General features: G+C 47.7%; 1 protein-coding gene across 1 annotated transcript in view; it reads left to right on the top strand.

Moving 5' to 3' along the window:
- Nucleotides 1–21506, top strand: part of CDH13 (cadherin 13) — a 1016229-nt gene that overhangs the window by 908354 nt on the left and 86369 nt on the right. Inside the window, exons 9-10 of the mRNA XM_027513936.1 lie at nucleotides 14246–14428; nucleotides 17763–18016. Coding sequence (XP_027369737.1) covers nucleotides 14246–14428; nucleotides 17763–18016 — 437 coding nt within the window. The remainder of the gene's footprint in view (nucleotides 1–14245; nucleotides 14429–17762; nucleotides 18017–21506) is intronic.

Below are 21506 nucleotides of genomic sequence, written 5' to 3'. Positions count from 1 at the left end.
GCAGGGACCCCAGTAAAGTGAGATTCTGTGGGTCAACGGCCCAGCACATGACGTTGAGTTTTTACTATTACCAGGCCCCTAATCAACATTAGTACTGTTAGTCTGCAGAGCGTGGATTTCTTCAGAAAATAGGCATTTTGCACCCAATAATTTGAATTGCTCAATTTGGCCAAATCCCCATCCTGCAGCTCTGGGGCCTTGAAACCCCCACTGTTGGCCCCTCCTCCAGCTGCTGCTTACATAAGAAGGAGGCAGTGCCCACCTGTCACCTTTACCTGCTAATGAGCCCTGGAACTCGCTGCCCTCGGGTGTCATGTATTTTTTCTTTTCCTCCGGGGAGGTCTGTACCACACTGCTGTGAATTCAAGCCTCTTCTCTACCTTGCAGCTTAAATTATACTAACCTTCCACCTCTTCCCTGACTGTAGAAGGAACAAGGTTGCACACAGCTGGCAGAAGAAGCTTACCATTGTAATTTGTTCCTGTAAGTCAAGCAACACAAGTGTTACTATAGCAACAACGCTAGATGTGGACTTGCTCGGGAATCACTCCCTTCCTGCAAAAGGTGTGCATATGTGTGCGTGTACATACGTGTGTGCATATGTTTGGGTGTGTGAAGAAGTGTTGTTCAGAGTGGAAGCCATTAGCAGAGTGCTGTTTAGGGAGGAGACTGGGGAGCTTCTCCAGCCAAAAGGAAGAGATTCCCTTTAGATGTCCCCTTGGATGGTCAGCCACACCTGGGCCCAGAAAGTTACCAGCTACCATGCCTCTTACAGTCCCTTGCCATGGGCAGGCCCTCTGAGATGCTCCATAAACACAGACTTCACATTAGGCAACTGGAGGCCAAAGACCACAAATTTTGATTTGTTCACAACCTCTTCCTAAATGTTTGCAAAGGCAACAGAAAGATAAGTTCATGAGAACCAAATCCACCCCTTGGAAGGACCTGTGTGGGGTTAATGAAACACGACTCACCATCCAGACATTTAACTTATACACATCTGCCTCTGTGTTCTCAAAGTCACATGTGGATTCTTCATACAAGGTGGCCCAAGAGGAGAACAGCCTCCCAGGACTGCGAGAGCCTTCCATGTGGATGCTTTTGGAGACTTAAGAATCATCTGGGCCTCCCCGATGGCTAAATGGTAAAGAATCCACATGCCAGTACAGGAGATCCAGGAGATAGGGGTTCGATCACTGGGTCAGGAGGATCCCCTGGAGAAGGAAATGGCAAATCACTCCAGTATTCCTGCCTGGAAATCCCATGGGCAGTGGAGCCTAGTCAGACACGATTGAGCAACTGAGCACACACACATATGCAAGGATCATTTTGATCATATCCAATTGTGTCTAAAGCACTGATTTTAGAAACTGTTGTAAAAAGACTGCGCTTCCTGGTGGTTATCATAGAAGTGATGCCCAGGGCCCAGAACACACCAACCAGCATCCATTCTTTGAGGGTTGGTTGGCCAATGGGCACCTTCACCCCTCCTCCCAGGGGTCCAGGCTGAGCCACGGAATCCTCAGTTGCTCCCTCTGCAGTTGCTCCAGGTGCTTAGACTGGAGGCTTCAGCCACCGGGTTCTATTGACACGGAGATCTCTGTCTTCAGCTTCCACTGGCACAAGGCCTTGGAAGGTGGGAATCCTGGAACGCAGATTGCCCAGATTTTCTTATTTGAGAAAAAGCAAGCCCTTTAGCCACCCCCACCTCTCTGTCTCCCCCTCTGTCTATCTCTTTCTCCTGCCTTTACTTCCTGTGTTACTTATTTCTATCTTACTTATCTCTCCTTCTCTCTCTCTCTCTCTATCTCCTGCCTTTACTTCCTGTGCTATTTATTTCTATCTTACTTATCTCTCTTTCTCTCTCCCTCTCTGTCATCTCCCTTTCTCTGACTCTTCATTGCACATGCAGCAATGCATTTCCCTACCTTCTTTCCCAGCTGCGCCTGCCGCCACCAGCTCCCTCTTTCTCCCGCCACCTCTTTATTTCTGTGTGTCTCTCAGTCCCCGCTCTCTCCTCTCTCCTCAGCTCCTCTCATCTCCTGCATGGTCTCCTGTGCTACCTGGCAGTTCCCGCTATCCCACCCTGTCACTTTGTTGTCCTGGTTTAGTCACTACTCTTTGAAACCCAGCAGACTGTGTCCCGCCAGGCTCCTCTGTCCATGGGATTCTCCAGACAAGAACACTGGAGTGGCTTGCCATTCCCTTCCCCAGGGAAATCTTCCTGACCCAGGGACCAACCCTCATCTCCTGCATTGGCAGGTGGATTCTTTACCGCTGAGCCACCAGGGAAGCCACCCTGTCACTAAAGAGGGAAGAATCAAGCTGGAAGACATCACCTTTTTACATAAAGGTCCTTAGTGCTGAGAAGCCGCAGTTTCCCACATTCGTGTGCAGAGGGCTCCGTACGGCCCTCCCTCACAGGGAAAGGCAGGACCCTGTCTTGCCTGTTGCATGTGAGTTTCATGAAACACCTCCTTGGCAGCTATTCAATAGGCCTAATGAGGGTTACGAACAGCATGTTTTCTCATGTAGTTACACCTCAACAATCACTGACTGTATTGTTCCTGGATTGCAAATACATTTTCAGTCCTTTTTTTTTTCTTCTGCAGTCCTTATTTTTGTGCTCCCCAACCTTCCCAGTGACTTTCAATGGATTTAGTACTTTCACCACACACAGGGAGGTGAGGAAATACAGGCCTCTCTTGCGAAGGGAGTGAGCACAGTGGAGAGGAGGGAGGCTTTTGTGTCCCTGTGCATGTTTTGTTGTTCTGCTTTTTAAGTGGAGAGTCTGGGACACGTTTATCGACTTGAGAGGCAGGCACATTGGCAGGTAGGGAAGCAGGACAGGAGTTGAAGGTGGAAAGGGGGATGGGGTGTGGGGAAGAAGTCCACCTTGAACAGGATGGAAACAGTCCCCTCTAGCCTCTCAGCTCCAGGCTGGGATGCTGGATGTACAAGGCACCTGTGTTTTGATCTTTCTTGCCCCTCAGCAAAGAGCAAGCTACCAAGGGTAGGCTGAAAGGTCAAGAGAAGAGGTCAGAGATGTGATGTAGCGGCGAATCATCTGGAGTCTGACTCTGAAGTTCTGTCCCGGGGCCCCAGATCCTGCGTTTCTAACTACCTCACAAGTGATGCCAACCCTGGGCCAGGGACCACACATCAAGTAGCAAGGGTCTGGAGAACAGGGAGGGGAGAATGGACCACAGCTGGTAATTCTTCGCTGTTGAATCTGAACACAGTTCCAACGGGGCCAAATGGGGGGAAAAATCCCTCTTTTCTGGTTTTCTGAAGCCCACTGAGAAAGCCCCATGAGTGACAGGGCTGCCTCACTCCCTGGAGGCCCTGATCTCTGCTGCACCCGAGTCCGCTTGGCGCTCACAGGCACAAATGTGTTTACGGAAAAACGAGAGGCAGGCAAGTGTCAGGAAGAAGGAAGTGAGAGAAAAACCACCTTTCTTCTTTTATAAAAGGGATTATCAGTGGCTAATTCAAAAATTGTGGAGTAATGAAAACTACATCCATAATTTTCATAATAATTATAGTCTTTAGTTTTACCCTTGAATGTTTTTCTGGCGAAGTCTGATTTAGTTACTCTGGAAAATGCTATTATGCTAGTTCAGTGTTTTCCCATGAGGCTTGAGTCTAGGCCCAAGTTGCTGATAAACCTTGCCCTGGGGATCTGTGGGCTGCCACTTACAGGCTGATGCTTGTTAGGGAGCCCCTGACCTGGTTTAGCTGGATCAGTGATTCTCAGCCAGGGAGGACTGTACACACACATACACGCACACGCACACACACTGTTCTGGGACACCCAGCAGTGTCTGCACACATTTCTGATTGCTACGACTTGGGTGCTCCTGGCACCTGGTGGGTAGAGGCCAGGGGTGACACTCAGCATCATGTACAGGCCACCCCCTCAACCAGTGATTATCCAGCCCAAAATGTCACTAGCACTGAGCCTAAGAAATCCTGCACTAGATTAAAAGTACAGTTAGGATCTAAAACATTCTACTGGTCAAGACACCCCTGATGATACATGACACCAACTCTAAGTAGTTTATATAACAAAGGAAAGTTATATTGTCAGAAATATTTATTTAGCGAGACTAGGCTCCTGTAGAAATGACAACAAAAAGCCCAGAAGAGCAAAGTTTATTTCTCCGGTCACATTCCTTATAATGATGTGTACTGTAACCAACGTCTTTTCTTTATTCTTTCTGTCTGTGTTCATTATAACAATGTGCCTCTGTTGCTTACTATGTGTCAGGCGTTCATCTCAACATTTATAAATATTCTTGCTTAGTAATCATGATTCTATAATGGTAGGTACTATTATTTTTTCTCATTGTGCCAATGAGAAAATCAAGATACAGAGAAGTTAAGTGACTTGGCCAAGGTCACACAACCAATAGGTGGTAGAGCCTCATGGGGATGTTAAACCTGAGTAACTTTCCGTCATTCATTCTTTTCAATGTGAAAGATAGACCTCGGCACCTCTCTCCCACAGACTCCAGTGTGGCTCCACCCAAGATCAGAACCCAGAAGGGACAGAGGATGATTTTCCTCATCTTCCCTCTCTCACTGGGTCTGATTCCCAAAGGAACAATTCTCATCCATCTCTTCTCCCCATGGGACTCGGATGTTCTCAGATGCTCTACAAGCCACCTCTGGGAAGAAATACTCAGAGGTGCCAATGGGAATTACAAGTGGGCCCCTGGGGTCTATTTGAAACAGGAATCAATGGTGCAGACATGGATAATGGATTTAGAGCAGTTTCTTCTGACTACGACATTTGGGATTTAAATATAAATTAGAAGCTATAAGTCAATTCCAAGTGTGAATTTGTACAAATCCCTTGTAATGAAAGCAGAAGGTTTCTCTTGTCCTTATTTGTACTGGAGCGTTAGCATCAGGAGCCTAACCAAGTGTGTCGATTCTCCTACTGCTCGGGAGATTAAAGATGTACTTCCTCTAGTTAGAAACAGCTGCAAGGGGCATGCACGAAGCAGGGCTTGTTCTCTGTGAACTCCAGGGTGCCCAGCTCATCTCTACATTAAGCTGAGCAACACCACATCAAATAGGTAAAGGAGGCTGCTTTAGTGGGTTACTCCAAAGAGACACGGCTCTCAAAGATCCTCCTCCTTCTCAGCCCCTCCTGTGTTCAAAGAGGGAAGCTTCCATCCCCAGATTGCCTCTCCTCACATGGGACAAGGGGGCAGTGAGCTCTGAGAAGCCAGCAAACAGTACACAGCCTCACATGTTTAGAAGGTGCAGACCAAGGACTCTGTGCATGTTGATAAATGACGTAAATCCCCACTGCCTCACTCACAGAATCACCATGTGACCCAGCAATTCTGCCCCTAGGCATCTGCCCAAGAGAATGAAAACATATGTCCACATGCAAACGTGTCCATGAATATTCAGAGCAACATTTTCCAACAGTCAAGAAGTGGAAACAGCCCACATGTTGATCAGTGGAAGAATGGATAGATGAAACATGGTCTGTCATGCAGTGGAACATTATGTAACCATGAAAAAGAACAAAGTACTGACACAGGTTACAACACCTTGAACACGCTATACTAATTGAAAGAAGCCAGACAGAGAAGACCATGTGATTCCATCTCTGTAAAATGCCAGAAGAGTAAATCCATAGAGACAGGAGGTAGATTAGTGGTTGTCAGGGGCTGGGACGGGCAGAGGAGTGGAATGAGTGCTTAATGGATACAGGATTTCTGTTTGGGATGATGAAAACCATAACCTCAGGAGATAGCCCTGTGAGTTTCATTGGCAAATGTATTCTGTTGGTCTGTAAGCAACCCTGATAGGCTCCTAGAGCAGAGACTGCAAGAAATCTCAAGGATGATCCCTGCCACCAGTGGCATCCTTTGGCCCTCCCAACATCTAGATGCTAGGACCTACACACACTGGAACGGATCCCTAAGATTGATTTAAAGCTTGATCCTAACACTAGGAGGTGGCGTTAGGAGTCATTTCAAGCCGCTGTTCTCACCCTCCTTCATCAGAATCCTATTGGGGGAGTTTTTAGACATGCAAATACCTAGCCCCACCCAGGGAAAATCTCTGAATGTGGGTGGGATCCCAGATACTAAGCAGATTTCGAGTGTTTCCGATGTGCAGTCAGGGTTATGAACTCCTGCTCTCCTGATACTCTACATCTCAGATAACCAAACCAGGACCCAGAAGTCACAGAATTTATCTGTGAGGTAGAGGTGGGTCAGAACTTACTCATTTCACTGCACTTTCCCCTCCTCTAAACTTGTGGAATTGCATAAACCAAATTCTAAATTCCTTAGAGCAGACCATGCTATTGTTAAAAAAAAAAAGTCATTCTTAATTCAGATTCAAATGTTTGTGGTTGAACATGTATCCCTGCAGAATATCTCTTTGCTTCTCAAAATTAAATTATTTCCAATCATCCCATTAAATGAACATATGTATTTGGCCTTTTCTTTCTTTTTTTTTTAAGACAAGAAGCTCAATTGAAGGAGAGATGTTAATGTCAGATGAAATAAAGTTTCCATGCAAGGCATTTGCAGAAAAAACAATGCAGGCATATTTGCTCCTTGGTTTTTGTTTTTCTCTTACCATCATATGTAATATTTATTTCATCAGTTCCCTAAGGCAGTGCTTTTCAAATTTCTTTTTAGCTGCAAAACTTTTTTCCAAGCAAAATCTTAGACAACAGCTCTAATATACAAAACAGATAAAATACAGTTAACAGATTCCTCGGGCAGTTTCTGTCTTTCTTGTTTAGAGGAAAATACTTGATACATTGGTGGGACTCCTGCACCATCTCGCTTTGTTCTGAGAAACATGGTTTGAGAACCCTGCCCAACAGCATTGCTTTTCTGCCAGTCTTCAGTGACTCTTATCTTTTCGTTTTGTTTTGAGGAGAAAAAGCATGTTTTAGTACTTGAGTACTTCTTCCTAAAAACTCGCAGTTTAGCTGCATCGTGGGTCTGTAATTGGCAGATTTGAGGAACTTCAGTAGGTGAGGTCGTGTGGAGGAGGTGTGCAAACCAAACTTGCTGGGCTGTTGGGCACCCAGGGAGCCAGAACCTGGCCAGGCATCTTCCTCAGAAGTTGGGTACCCAGCACCCACTCTGTGTCTGCACCAGCCATGAAAATGGCCTTTCTCCACCAAGAAAATGAGCCAACACAAAAGAGGGTGTCCTGAAGGGGCGGGAAGACACCTCCTGCCAGAGCACACAGTAAATGCCGTTTCCCCCTCCTGCCCGTTGGCTCATCCCCCTGCCTCTGGGGGACACTTGGTCTTTCCTCTCCTTGAACAGCACCCTGGACACAGCCCTCCTGGGAGGCACACAGTTCTCCTCCAGGCCCAGGCTCCCCAGGGCAGGTGGGTCACACGCACCGGAGGATGTGTGCATCTGCTCTCCCGGACCAAGAACCACACACATGGAGAGTCCTCTCACTCAGGTCATGTTTCTTTTTCGTTGAGCTGCTATTCTTTATTATCACAGAACTCTTTCCATGTTCAGTTTTTCCATTTCCTCACCTGTTTAGTCAGGGTAGCTTGAAACATTTAACTGAGAAAATGCTTGTGGAGAAGCCTAAGAGGTGCATCACTAACTGCCCTTTACCACGGCTACACGGCACTGTCTCCACCCACAATAGAGACAACATGCAGGTACTTTCAGTAAAGTGAAGAAATGACAGTAACTGTCAGTATAGGAAATTAATGTTAGTTGGATCAAGGAAGGACTTTGATTCTGTTTTCTTAAAGAGAGTTTTTAAGTTTTACCAATAAACACTGAAATGTTTACAGATTCAGTTGTGTGTCTGGGATTTGCTCCAAATAAAACAGGAGAAGAGGACGTGTGGACAAGGCACACTGGGAGTGTGAGCTGAAAGGACTCAGTAGGTACAGTTGTCTTGAGGGCTGGCAGATGAGCAGGTGGTCCTCAGCTAAGCAATTCAGAGTCCCTTGTGGGTTTCTCTTGTTAATCACTTCTTAGACATAAAGTCTTCTTAAAATACTGAATAAACTTTATGTAGAACTCTACACATTAAATTTTTATTTAAGTATTGTCTATGTTGTATTGTGTGCATATTATATGTATATGTTATATTGTGTGCATGTTATATATACATATATTGTATGCACATTATACATACATTTACCTTTTATACTTTTATATTATATATATTTTAAATATTTTACATTATATTACATATATATATGATCAGTCCTGTGTGTTCATTGGAAGGACTGATGTTGAAGCTGAAACCCCAATACTTTGGCCACCTGATATGAAGAGCTGACTCATCTGAAAAGACCCTGATGCTGGGAAATATTGGGGGCAGGAGGAGAAGGGGATGACAGAGGATGAGATGGTTGGATGGCATCACCGACTCAATGGACATGAGTTTCAGTAAACTCCGGGAGTTGGTGATGGACAGGGAGGCCTGGCGTGCTGAGGTTCATGCGGTCACAAAGAGTCAGACATAACTGAGTGAATGAACTGAACTGATATGTATAACAAACACATAACATTATCTGTGAGCTGAATTAAAATAGCCTCCCATGTTTTCTTCTAAAATGTTTATTGTTTTACATTTCACAGTTTCTGTATGGCATGAGGTAGGGATCAAGATCCATTGTTTTTCCACCTGGCTCTCCAGTGGCCCCAGCACCATTTATTAAAATGACCATTAGCTGGAAACTAAATCATGTCCAAACACAGAAGCACCCATAACTGGCCACAGGTGCCACCTGGGATGTATGACAGTAGAGAAATGGTAGAAATCAAACTGTTTGGATATGCCATGGGTGAGCAGATTGCATAAGGAAAGGGACTGACCAGGAGTAAATGTGTCAGTCTCCTGAGCCATAAGCCTCTGAGGGGAGAAAGAATGGTGTCCCTCTCACTGACTGCTATACATCCTGTGCCTGGCAGACCCCCTGACATTCAGTAGACATTTAATGACTATTTATTTAAGCGAGGTCTTGCATCTTTCTGTCCAAAGATGAATCCTAATTATAGATAGAAGGAAACCAGATATCTGGTGCAGCTGTCCCTTCTAAATGTGGGTGCAATAAGTTAACATCATTTGCCTTGTTGCTAAACAGCAAGACAAGGATAAGTAAGGGTGTAAGGGTCAGGTTTATAATATTGAAAAGCAAAGAGCTTCTTCCACACCCATCCAGAGAAATAAGAGATCTACACAAAACAACCACTTTAGAAGGCAGACTGTGATAAGAAGAGAAAGAATCACAGAGCTTTGAGCCGTATTCTCCAATTCACAAGTAAGAATTTGATATGAGACAGAATGAAATCAATCATCATCACCACTGCTAACAAATATCAATTCCTTTTACTCTATGCCAGGCAATGTGCCAAGACCCTTAAACACATGATCTTATTTACAGCAATCATGGTTTCTACCCAATAGGTTATCAGCCAGATATTAGATTTTTTCCAACAAGCTGCATCCTTTATGTAAATACAGACTCATAAAAGAGTTGCCAAGCTCAGTTTCTAATGATGTCTCCATCACCCTTTTATCCTCACAAATAGAAACTTAAGTGTGTAAAACTTTACAGGGCCTTATCTTTTAATTTTCTCAAAGCCAGGGCCCAGCCAACTATATCCCATCCTTTCGAATTCAGCATCAGTTCTCCATGAAACCCCAGGGTTGGCAGCTCATGAACCTGGACTCCTAACCTAGATAGCATATTCAAAAGCAGAGACATTACTTTGCCAACAAAGGTCCATCTAGTCAAGGCTATGGTTTTTCCAGTGGTCATGTAGGGATGTGAGAGTTGGACTGTGAAGAAAGCTGAGTGCTGAAGAATTGATGCTTTTGAACTGTGGTGCTGGAGAAGAATCTTGAGAGTCTCTTGGACTGCAAGGAGATCCAACCAGTCCATTCTAAAGGAGATCAGTCCTGGGTGTTCATTGGAAGGAATGATGCTGAAGCTGAAACTCCAGTACTTTGGCCACCTCATGCGAAGAGTTGACTCATTGGAAAAGACTCTGATGCTGGGAGGGATTACGGGCAGGAAGAGAAGGGGATGACAGAGGATGAGATGGCTGGATGGCATCACCGACTCGATGGACGTGAGTCTGAGTGAACTCTGGGAGTTGGTGATGGACAGGGAGGCTTGGCATGCTGCAATTCGTGGGGTCACAAAGAGTTAGACACAACTGAGCGATTGAACTGAACTGAACTGAATCTGGACTCCAGCAATTAAGCAAGCAGCCTTGCTTGTGTCCTGTCCCTTAAAGTCATGAGCTGTCACTTCTCCCCATATGTGGCATTCTAGCCTGCTGACCGTCATTTCCATCTTCCAGGTTAACCTTAACAAGCAACTCTTTGCTCTATGAGGAAGAGTGTACACTCTCTGTAAATTAAAATGCAAGTCCCTCTTCCCCTGGTGGTGGATGACCTTTGTGGCAAGTCCAGGTAGTCTCTTCCTAACTGTCCATCACAGAACTCACCTCACCTTATCAGAGAAAAGAAAATGAAATAACTCAGCTCTGAATTGCAAGACAGAGCTAATGAAACTCAGTATGTCCCAAGCCAGTCGCCCACACTGATTGTGTAAAAACATGTTTCACACCTCATACTTGATTTACAGCACAGTTTAACAGAAAGTAACTTTATCTATTTTTTCCAATTAAACGAAGTAATGTTATAATCAATAATTCCTCCTGCTCTGGTATGGTAAATTAATGTCTGTCTATTGTTTTTAAATCACAAAATGAGCATTGCTCTAGAAATATAAAATGGTACTATTTCGTTTTAATCTATTTAATTTTCCATTCTTGAATTACATAATGGGGTTAAAACATTGAATAGAATTAATAGAATGAGTATTTAATTAAGCAGTAATGAGTTTCTAAATGGATGCTCAAGGAAACTGGCTTTATAGTTTATGCGAGAATCAGATAATGGTCTTAACAGAGACTATAATAATTGTGTTGAATGTTTTCTATATTTAAAGATTTTTTTTTTCTGAGTTCTCTCGGGAGTTGATTTAAACATATTCCAGTTCCTTGATCAGACCTCACTTTGCTCTCAAGGTAAATTCTAAATGCCTTTCCCTGGCTGGCAAGGCTGTGCATCATCTGACTGTCTCCTCCCCCATAGCCCAAGAGCAGAGGGTTCTCTCCAGCCACACACACCTTCCCTCTGCTCCACAAAGGCCCCGTGCTCCCTTGACCACTAGCCTCTGCACCTGCCGTTTCAGATCCAGGAGGACTCTCGCCTCTCACCTCACTAACTTTTCATCTTCGTTCAGTTCTCAGGGAATTCTTCCCTAATGACCCTCACTAGGCTGGGGCAGGCAATGGGGACCTTGAGTGGGCATCAGTAACAGAACTTGTGGAAAGCAGATGTTACTGCAGTCCAGATCTGGATGTGACCTGCGGCTCACTCGGTGACCTTGGACCAAGCTGTTCCTTCCTCCTCCGAGCCGGCTTCTTCCTCTGCAACCTGCAGGGTCCGGCAGCGCATGTGCCGCCATGTTCTGCTCCCAGGCACACGGCAGACAGCAGTAGACGATCACAGCACTCCTTCCTGCTGTCCCCAGATGCACTGCCGGCCGCTCTACACGACAGCCAGGCAGCCTCACAGTGCACAGAGTGGGCTCTCACATCCTCACCTCAGTCATCCTTGGCCTTGAACTGTCTTTCTTCTCCACCCAAACTGCATATTATCAATAGAATTATCTGTGCAGGTCAAGAAAATACTGAATCTCCGGCCTAACCCCAAATCAACTGAATTGGAATAGGGTTAGTTTAAAAAAAAAAAAAAAAGTGTTTTTAAAAAGCCCTCAAGGAGACTCTAACAGGACTAGGAACCACCAGTCTGATTTCAAGCTCTGGAATTTCATAATTTTGGGGAGAATGCGGGGAAGATAGAAGGTAGCACTAACTTAAACAAGACTCAGGAATCCGGTCAAAATCATTGTCTCCTGGAGCTGTTTCTATGTGACAGCACCCTCCATGTCCCCTTCACTCCAGCTGCTCTCCATCTGGTGTGTGTGTTCTAAGAATTTCCCAGCACCACTTGTAGGGAAGCGAGACAACCTACCCAGGTTCACTGAGGTGTGAGAGACGAATGAGTTTCCATCCCCAGCCTGTCTCCCCCAAGGCATCAAGATTACGGCTTCTGATTAATGATTTGCAAGTCAATTAATCAGCCACCGCTTTCGGGACTTCATTTCTCAAATTACTTCTCTTTGAACATCGGGGCCTTCTGACATTGTCTTACTGTCTTTAGGTTCTCTTTCCTACTAATTGAAATTCCAGGATATTTCTTCTTCTTCTTGTCAGCTTATTGGTATTACTTGCTTGTATAATATTTGCAAACAGATTACTATTCACCTGTAGTGTGTCAGAGGTAAGCATCAAAACACTACTTTATGCTTCCAGCTCAAGGAATGTGCTAATAATGATGGCTTGTGAAGCGCAGTCTATGGGAAAACTGATTTTTCATTTATTGATTTATTCACCACGCCGACTTGCAAGAAACATTTGAGGTGTATTACAATAAAAACAAAGGCACAGCAAAGCTCCAAACAGTTGATTTATATGTTTCCTTAGAAAATGCTTTTCTAAAGTCCTGCTAGGTTGGGTCAGGGGTAGGAAGGATGGAGCTGGCTCCCTTCATTAGAGAAGATGGTACAGTCACGCTCTGGAGTCAAACTCTAGGGCTCCAATGTCAGCCCTTCCGTGTATGAGCGAGAGCCTTCTGGTATCCAGTCACCTGTCCTCAGGGTGGGTGGGGCTGTACTAGGGGAGAGGCGGCCATGCAGTCATTTCTGTGCAACCTACCATGAGACCTTAAGCTCCGAGGGTTAGCACAAGGCCCTTAGCGTGTCCTTAGAGGTCCCACTGGGCCAACCGTTGGCCGGGTGGTGTCCTCCGAGGGAGAGCGTGGTAAGAGGCAGGTGAACAGCCTTCTCCCCAGGGCCCTCCCTGGCCTTAGCTGGTGGTGAGCTGGGGGTCCCGGGGGACAGGCTGGGGGCCATGATCTGCAGGGCTCCAGAGCCCTCGCCACAGACACCCACTGGCCAGGCTGCGGCTTTGAGGCAGCTCCTCTTTCCCGTCCCCTTCTCCAGGACCTAATGGCAGCAGCCGTCTGTCTGCGTGGGTCCCTGGGACCCGCCCTCCCCCAACCCTATTTGAGTGGCCTGAGGACCCTGAGGGCTAGCTGGGTCCTGGGCTCCTGGCTTCCCCGTGATGACAGCCAGGCAGGGTCTGAGTACCAGGCCCTGAGGGAGCTGCCAGCTGAGATCTGCCTCTTCAGCAAGGCCTGGGTGCTGGTGGGAGGACGAATACTTGGTGCTGGACGAAGGTATGGTGGGGGTGGTAACTGGTCCTCAGAGGGATCCCCTCCTCTAACCCAGGCCCTAGACCTCGGAGGGTGAAAGTTGAGCCTTAGGACCTTGCCCTTACTTGTCAGAACAGAGAATAACATTTGTTTTGGTGGAGGTTTACAGGAACACCTGACCTCAAGAGCAAAGGATCTGACAGCAAGACGTTTGCAACAACTACCCATGCCCTTCCTGCACCTTTCCGAGAAAAGGGTTTTGCTGACAGCTTTCCAGGAGTTTGCGGTTTTTAAGGCATAAGCCAGCAGTCTCCTTGCAGGGCCCTCAATACACTTGTCTCTGCTCCAGACTCTGACATCTTGATGTTGTTTGGCCTCGCTGTGCACTGGGCACACAGACTCACATTCCGTAACAGCTGCAAGAGCAGATGCACAAAGGCTCAGACTCAGTCCAGGTCAGGGTCTCACTCAACGGCAGTTCAGGACGGGCTTCCATCCACCTCCTCATGGTGCCTCAGGGACCCTAGTGCCGTCCCTCCTTTGGCTCCACCTTCCCCTTGGGCCTCGTGGTCATCTGCATCCAGGTGGGGAGAAGGAAGGGGGCGCAGAGGAGGCACAGCTCTTCTCTCAACACTCACCTCCAGTGAGCCCAGGCAAGCCCTGACCAACATCCCCTGATGAGAATTCAGGCTCATGGCCCCACGTAAGGCTGCTGCCAGAACCTGAAGCCTGTCATCTGTCGGCAGAGCACAGCATCATGGTCTTCCTCTGTTTTGCTTTATTATTTAATGAGACGCTAGGGGTAACGTGCCCTGTACCAGGCATGTCACAGGAGCACCATCACTGGTCTTCGCTATGTTGGTGGTGTTGTTTTCCCAAAATAGTTACAGTTATGGTCTGCTTTGTTTGTTTACAGTTTCAAGCCACAGTCGAGGAAGGAGCCATGGGAGTTATTGTCAACTTGACAGTTGAGGACAAGGACGATCCCACCACGGGTGCATGGAGGGCCGCCTACACCATCATCAACGGGAACCCGGGGCAGAGCTTCGAGATCCACACCAACCCGCAGACCAACGAGGGGATGCTCTCCGTCGTCAAAGTAAGGATGGCTCCGGTGCTCCTCCTTCCTTGCCTGAGCACCCAGGGCCCCCAGCTGAGGATAAATCAGCCCCAGTCTCCCCCTCCCGGAATTAAAATAGAGAAAGTCTCCTGCTTGAGGGAGTGCTTTTACCCTCACAGCCTAAAACCAGCCCGTTCCACAGGTTCCAAAAAACTTAAACTTGCATGGAACCTTAAAACACCTTCTCCAGACATTTCATAGTTAATTATCAAAGATATGCAAAAATGGGACCTGTGAAGGTTTCCTAAAGATCCATACTCAAATTGTGGATTATCACATTTCCTCTCAATCTTTCTTAGCAGAGTCTGGATTACTCTCTTAAACACAGCAGATAATTACACACACGGGGTGATCCTCAATGTGAAACTGCCTGTGAGCACGTGGCCCTGCATGCTGACCGCTCTCTGCTGCAGGGAGTCTGAGAAGGACATGTGACCACAATGGAAAGGGAGGGCTTAGAAACGTGGGAGGGAGGGGGAGGCAGCAGAGCGTGAGTGGCTGGTGGTCCCCATGTCCTGGAGGAAGGGGTCCGGGAGGTTCTGGGAGAGCTGCCGCCAGACCAGGCCATCTGTGGAATATAGCTTCTTTTCTGGGGGCTGAAGCAGTTTGCCTGAGAAGCAGGAAGCAGCTGTGTTTACGGCAGCCAAGTGAGTGGACAAAGCAGGAACATTGCCACCTACTCCCTGTGTGCCCTCAGCTAAGATGCTGTTTTCTGTGCCTCAGTTTCCTCATCTGTGAAACGAGGTGCCAGGACAGCCCCCCTCTCCAGGCTGTTATGAGGAAGTCACCAGCTCATAAGTGGTGTGTTTCCAGTGGCTGCTGTAACAGTGACCACCAACATGGAGGCTTAAAAGTCCAAAACCAGGTTCATGGGGCTGCAGGTGGTGTGGCTGGCCCCTGCCGGAGGCTCCGGGGACAGCAGGGGAAAGTGGAATTGATGTGTCCTCATCCTTCCCAGCTTCTGGAGCATCCCTTGGCTCGTGGCCCTGTCCAGGATCTTCAGAGCAGTGCCCCAGCGTCTTCCTCTCTCTGACTCTGACCCCTGCTTCCATCGCCACATCTGCTCCTTCCTTTGACTTTCCTGCCTCCCTCTTTCAAGGCCCCCTATGGTTCCGTTGAGCCCACCTGGGTAATTCAGGCTTCTGTCCCCAGTTAAGGTCCTTAGTTTAACCACATCTGCAAAGTCCCTTTTGCCATGTAAGGTAACGTTCCAAGGATTAGAATATGGACATACTAAGGGTGGGGTCATTATTCAGCCTAGCCAGGCTGTATAAACATTTGCATCAGCAAAGTTCCATAATGCCACTGGGGGTAGGACCCAGAACCACTGAGAATGTCAGATTTTAGAGATGCTTCCTGCTTTGTTGGGAGGACAAGGGCTCTGGGTTTCTCCCAAGCCTGCCCTTTTCAGAACTTGGTCCAAACTGAACCCCAAACATCTGCCTGCAAAGAGCAGCTCTGCGAGTCCCAACTCCTCTTCCCTCGTCAGGACTCCCTGGAGATCCTGACACTGCCCTACGCTCAGCACTGCAGTTTCAAAGCCGTGAAAACCGTAAAATAACACAGCCTCTGGCTGTCGTCTGCATCTCATCCAGGGTCCATAAAAGGTGGCAGGCAGTTTTCCAGACCTGCAGCTGTAAGACAAAGCTTGGGTAAATACACATCCCCGCGTAAACCCTACGGGAGCGCAGTTCTCCCAGCCTGTTTGCTGTGGCTTGAGTGAAATGGAGCATCGTGTCCTCCGGTCCCCACACGCCCCCTCCGACCCACCATGCTGTGAGTCTGAAATGTCCGCATCTACACGAGTCACCTGGAACGCTAGCCAGAATGCGGAGTCCTTCATGGGCTTGCATATTTGGGGCTTCACTTGGGCAGGACAGAGATCTGTTATTAGAAAGGAGGCAGCAGTGGTAAATTATTCTTGTATTCCAGGGAGGGAACCACAGTATAGCTCCTGGGTACCAACAGCTTTGTATCTGTTAGGGCTTAACACCCTAACACTCACCCTGATGGGAGGAGTTCTAGGTGGGGGTGGGAGGGGCAGTCCTATTACTACCAGGAAGTATTTCCAGGTCAGCACTTTGTGTGTGTGTGTGTGTGTGTGTAGGTGCCTGTGCATGTGTACACACATGTGCATCTGTGCACTTTCACAGGTGTGGGCTGGGCTGCATGCACATTAGCTGTAATTATTATAGAAGTTAGTGTAATTCTGCCTAAAGTTCCTCCCACTCGGCCTCTCTGATTACACCTTCTACCTCCTGTGCCCACAGAGCTCTTTCAGTCCTCACCCTCATCCCACGTTCCCAGATCCCTTACAGCCTGTACTGCCATCCCCTTCCTTCTGGTTGAGTGTGAATCACCTCCCTGGACTCACTTTAGTCTCATCCTCCCAGCAGGAACGTCCATTACATCTTAGGTCTCATGAGTTAGCTTACTCATTTTCCAGTAAACACTGAAATAAAAATTGTGTCCTTGTCTCACCCAAATGTCTCCCCACACACACTCCCATCAACAGAAAATGTCACCCTCACTGCAGCTAATGGTTTAGAAGGAAAGTGACAGAGTGGATGTGGTCTGTGACAGTTTATGGTGGGCAGGCCACCACGTTCATAATGTCTACAGTGGGTTTCCTTAATGTCCTCTGACGTTAGTCTACACAGCACCAGAGGAGGTAGACACCAGAGCCCCTTTGCATAATCACCTAGAAAGGGCCTCAGCAGGGCTGCTCATTGGTGGGAGAGCCTGCCATGTATCTGGCATCGCATCCTCCTGCCCAGAAAATGGCAATAGAGCCACTGAGTCTTGAGGCCAAATGAAAATGCCCCCACAGGCTTCCCAGTGCCCTCAGGGGAGGCAGGGCCCTGCAGCTTAACCCCTCATGTCTCAGCCTCCCGAATCCTTTTCCTTACATGACATTCTACTAGAATAACATGCACCCACTGAAGCCCACAGGCGTGATGGAGTTTGGGGTCACAGGCTACAGGTGGGAAGGCTTTTAATGTCAGCATCAACAGGAAATCTTACTCAAAGAGATCTCACACCCAGAGACCCAGATCTCTGAGACTCATGTAATTGCTATGGTTATTTCTCAGTCTAAAACCCTCAACAACTCCCATATCTAACTTGTTATCTGTATGTTTCATACTCTTTTTCTGAAAGAGGGCCCCAAGTTGCATAAAACTTCTTAGTCCACAGAACCTGGATCCATCCCCGAGTGTCTGCACGGCCCAGGGGCTGTCAGAGGGCCTCTGTGCAAAAGCGCCCACCCTTTGTGGCAGACCCATGTTCTGAGCACCCCCTCTCTGCCTTCCAGCCTCTGGACTATGAGATTTCTGCCTTTCACACCCTGCTGATCAAAGTGGAAAACGAGGACCCACTGGTGCCCGACGTCTCCTACGGCTCCAGCTCCACGGCCACTGTCCACATCACTGTCCTGGACGTCAACGAGAGTCCAGTTTTCTACCCGGACCCCATGATGGTGACCAAGCAGGAGAACATCTCTGTGGGCAGTGTGCTGCTGACAGTGAATGCCACGGACCCCGACTCCCTGCAGCGTCAGACCATCAGGTGGGTGAGCGTCTCCGTGGCCAGAGGCGGGAGGCAGGCAGGAGCGGCTCTTCCTTCCGGGTTACCATTGACTTACATACATTACATACACTGCTTAATGACCTGGCTGAGCAGGAAGTCTGTGTCATGATGAAGAGTTGGTGGCCAGTGACACCAGGGAACCAGGCTGACTACACGGGGAAGCTGGCCCTGTCCCTGGTTCCTGGCTGCAGAGCACCCGGGAGGAGAGGGGCTCCAGGGCTGTGTTCCCACAGGTTCCCAGGGCTCTGCCTGTGCCAAGCACGGTGTGGAAGGAGCTACCACCCAGGGCCCCTCGCATCTCAGATAGTTAACCTGCTCTATCAGTGGCCACAGCTTCATGAGAAAGGCTTGGCCAACTCCATGTACAGTTAAGGGTATTAGGAATTCAGAGAGGTTCAGTAGCTTGCTCAAGGCTGCCCAGCTTAGTAGCGGAAGAATCAGGATGGAGATATGGTGGTTCAGTATGCAAAGTCGGTGCTGTCGGCCAAGTGCTCCGGACTCTGAACTGTTAAGGGGAAGGAATAGATGTTCCCTGGTACTTAGAAATGAACCATCAGGGTTGAGTTAGCTCAGTCGGTAAAGAATCTGCCTGCAATGCAGGAGACTCAGGTTCGATTCCTGGGTCGGGAAGATCCTCTGGAGAAGGGAATGGCAACCCACTCCAGGATTCTTGCCTGGAGAATCCCATAGAAAGAGGAGCCTGGAGGGCTACAGTCCATGGGATCCCAAGAGTTAGACACGACTTAACAGTTAAACCACCACCATCGGGGCTGAGTTTTCCATTGATGATTGGCAAGCCAAAAAAAAAAAAAAAAAGGTTCAAATTTTTAGTCTTCATTCCTTAAGCTCTGTCCAGTACTTCAAAAGAAGGGATTTTCTTAATGAGATTTAATTAAATGAGCATTATCTGCAGTGCATCTCATGCTGGTGGAGACGAGATGCCCTCCCTAGGGCGACATTTCACAGCAAACACATTGGCAGGCAGGTCCAAACACGGGCTTGTCTCTGCAGCGGGGAGTGATTAATCTTCCTCCTCCAGAACAGAATCTTCTCATAGGAGATACCGATAACCATGTATTAGACACATTCAAATAAACATGTGTCTTATTTTCCTGATTTGAAACAGCTGGAAACACGCCACAATCTCCATGTCGGCCACAGGACCGTGGAGCAGGCTGGCAGAAGCTATTTTCCAACCCAAACGGGGGTTTATTTTTTACAACAAAACTTTCTGAAACTCCAGATGAACTAGATACAAGCACAAAATAAGGCCAAATCCTGTAATAATGTGAATCTGAAATAGCCATTCTTTTTTTTTTTCCTCTTCTCCTTTTATTTCCCCCTCTTCTGTACAGTGTTTGACAAAGGAAACACAAAATTTAAACATCAAAGAGAAAGATCAGGAAATCTGTAACTTAACACACTGTAAGGTAGTTGTACAAATTTAGGATGTCTCTGCTGCTGCTGCTGCTGCTAAGTCACTTCAGTCGTGTCCGACTCTGTGTGACCCCATAGATGGCATCCCACCAGGCTCCCCCGTCCCTGGGATTCTCCAGGCAAGAACACTGCAGTAGGTTGCCATTTCCTTCTCCAATGCATGAAAGTGAAAAGTGAAAGCGAAGTCGCTCAGTCTTGTCTGACTCTTTGCGACCCCATGGACTGCAGCCCACCAGGCTCCTCCATCCATGGGATTTTCCAGGCAAGAGTATAGGAGGTAGAAGAGGTGACTCCAGGGTGGGTAGGAAATGCACTGAAATGGGGTTGATGTTGCTAAGCTTGGGATACTGCCTTTGCTGGGTAACGCGGGATGCTGGCAGGCATGACGATGTTACTGCGATGAGGAGGGGCTGAATCAGGTGTCTGGGATCTGGGAGTAGATGCGCCACTAAGGTGGGGCGGACAGGGAAGAGGCGGATCTGTCGGGGTTCTTTGTTTAAGACCGGCTCTGGCTGACTCGGGCAAAAGGGGAATTTGTTGGAAGATCCTAGGAACAGTTTATGAACTTTTCCCCACTGGGAACCACTAGTTTTTCTCTGTATCTGTGGGTCTGTCTCTGTTTCTTATACGCAGTCCTTTGTTTTCTTTTTTAGATTCTAGTATAAGTGGTAACAGAGTATTGGTCTCTCTCTGCCTTATTTCACTAAGCATAATATTCTCTAGGACCATCCACATTGTTGCAAATAGCAGGATTTCATTCTTTTTATGGCTGAGTAATATTCCACACGTATTTGTGCGTATATGTATACACCACATTTTCTTTATTCATCTCTTGATGGGCACTTAGGTTAAACTTCCATACCTTGGCTACTGTAAATAATGCTGCTATGAACATTGGGCAGAATGATGTAGCTTTTCAAATTCGTGGGTTTTTTTTTTTTTAATATATGCCCAGGTGTGAAGTTGCTAGATAGTGGTTCTATTTTTTTTTTTTTTTTGCGGGACCTCCACACTGTTCTCCATAGTGGCTGCACCAATTCATATTCCTCACCAACAGTGTACAAAAGTTCCCTTTTCTCCACATCCTCTCCAGCATGTGTTACTCGTGGTCTTTTTGATGATGGCCATGTTGATGGGTGTGAGATACCATCTCATTGTGGCTTTGATTTGCGTTCCTCTGATGATCAGTGGTGTTGAGGAGTTTATAGAATTGGAGAAGATGCTTGGACCGAGGCTGAGATAGCACAGGACTTGTTGTACCTCTAGGTAATGCGACCTGACAGGCGGCGCTGCAGGCTCTCACAGGGAGAGTGACCCACCTCCAGCCACTGTCCACTCTTGTGTCACTTGGCTCACAGTTCATATGTCGGGGCAAGTCTGCTTTGCCTGAGCTGTAGCCATGCACCCCCAACTCAGGGCCCCCTGGCAGTCAAAGAGGTGATGTTCCCAGATGTGGCTGCAGCTGCCCCCACCACAGGCAGCTGATTGAGAAGCAGAAAGGAAACCCATCTGGCAAATGGGGTGTGGTGCTTGGAGCATAGCAGGAGGCCATGGCCAGCAGCCCCAGCAGACCAAGTCAGGAGGCGTGATTCCCAGCTGGAGAGGAGCAGGTGACTGGCGAGGGACTCCAAGGCCAGCAGGATTTGAGCTTGGAGAACAGACCAGCAACTGGAACTGGAATCCAGTGGTTCCCTATTCTATCCCGCATGGAGCATTAGTGGCACCCACTGTGAGAAAAGGAGATCAGAGAAAGCAATTTGTCGCTTACTACACATGAGGCTTGTGGTAGAAAGCAGGAACAGAGAAAGCTCTGAAGAGCTTCCGGTTTCCACAGTACAGCTGGTCATCACAGGTGTGACGTGACCCTCAGTCACGAGTGGCAAGGACCCATCTCAGCCTGACTTTTTCCAGGAGCGCCGGTGCTGGCCCACAGCATCAAAAATGAGGGCAAGGGCATTCAGCATGAGGATTCCAGGGCTCAGAATATTCCTTCCCCACCTTTTGACTCTGTGCTTAACCTGGTTTGGCTTCA

This window comes from Bos indicus x Bos taurus, chromosome 18, assembly GCF_003369695.1.
Source record: "Bos indicus x Bos taurus breed Angus x Brahman F1 hybrid chromosome 18, Bos_hybrid_MaternalHap_v2.0, whole genome shotgun sequence".
Classification (NCBI taxonomy): domain Eukaryota; kingdom Metazoa; phylum Chordata; class Mammalia; order Artiodactyla; family Bovidae; genus Bos; species Bos indicus x Bos taurus.
Note: the sequence above shows the minus strand (reverse complement) of the source record. Positions and strands in the feature narration are given on the sequence as shown.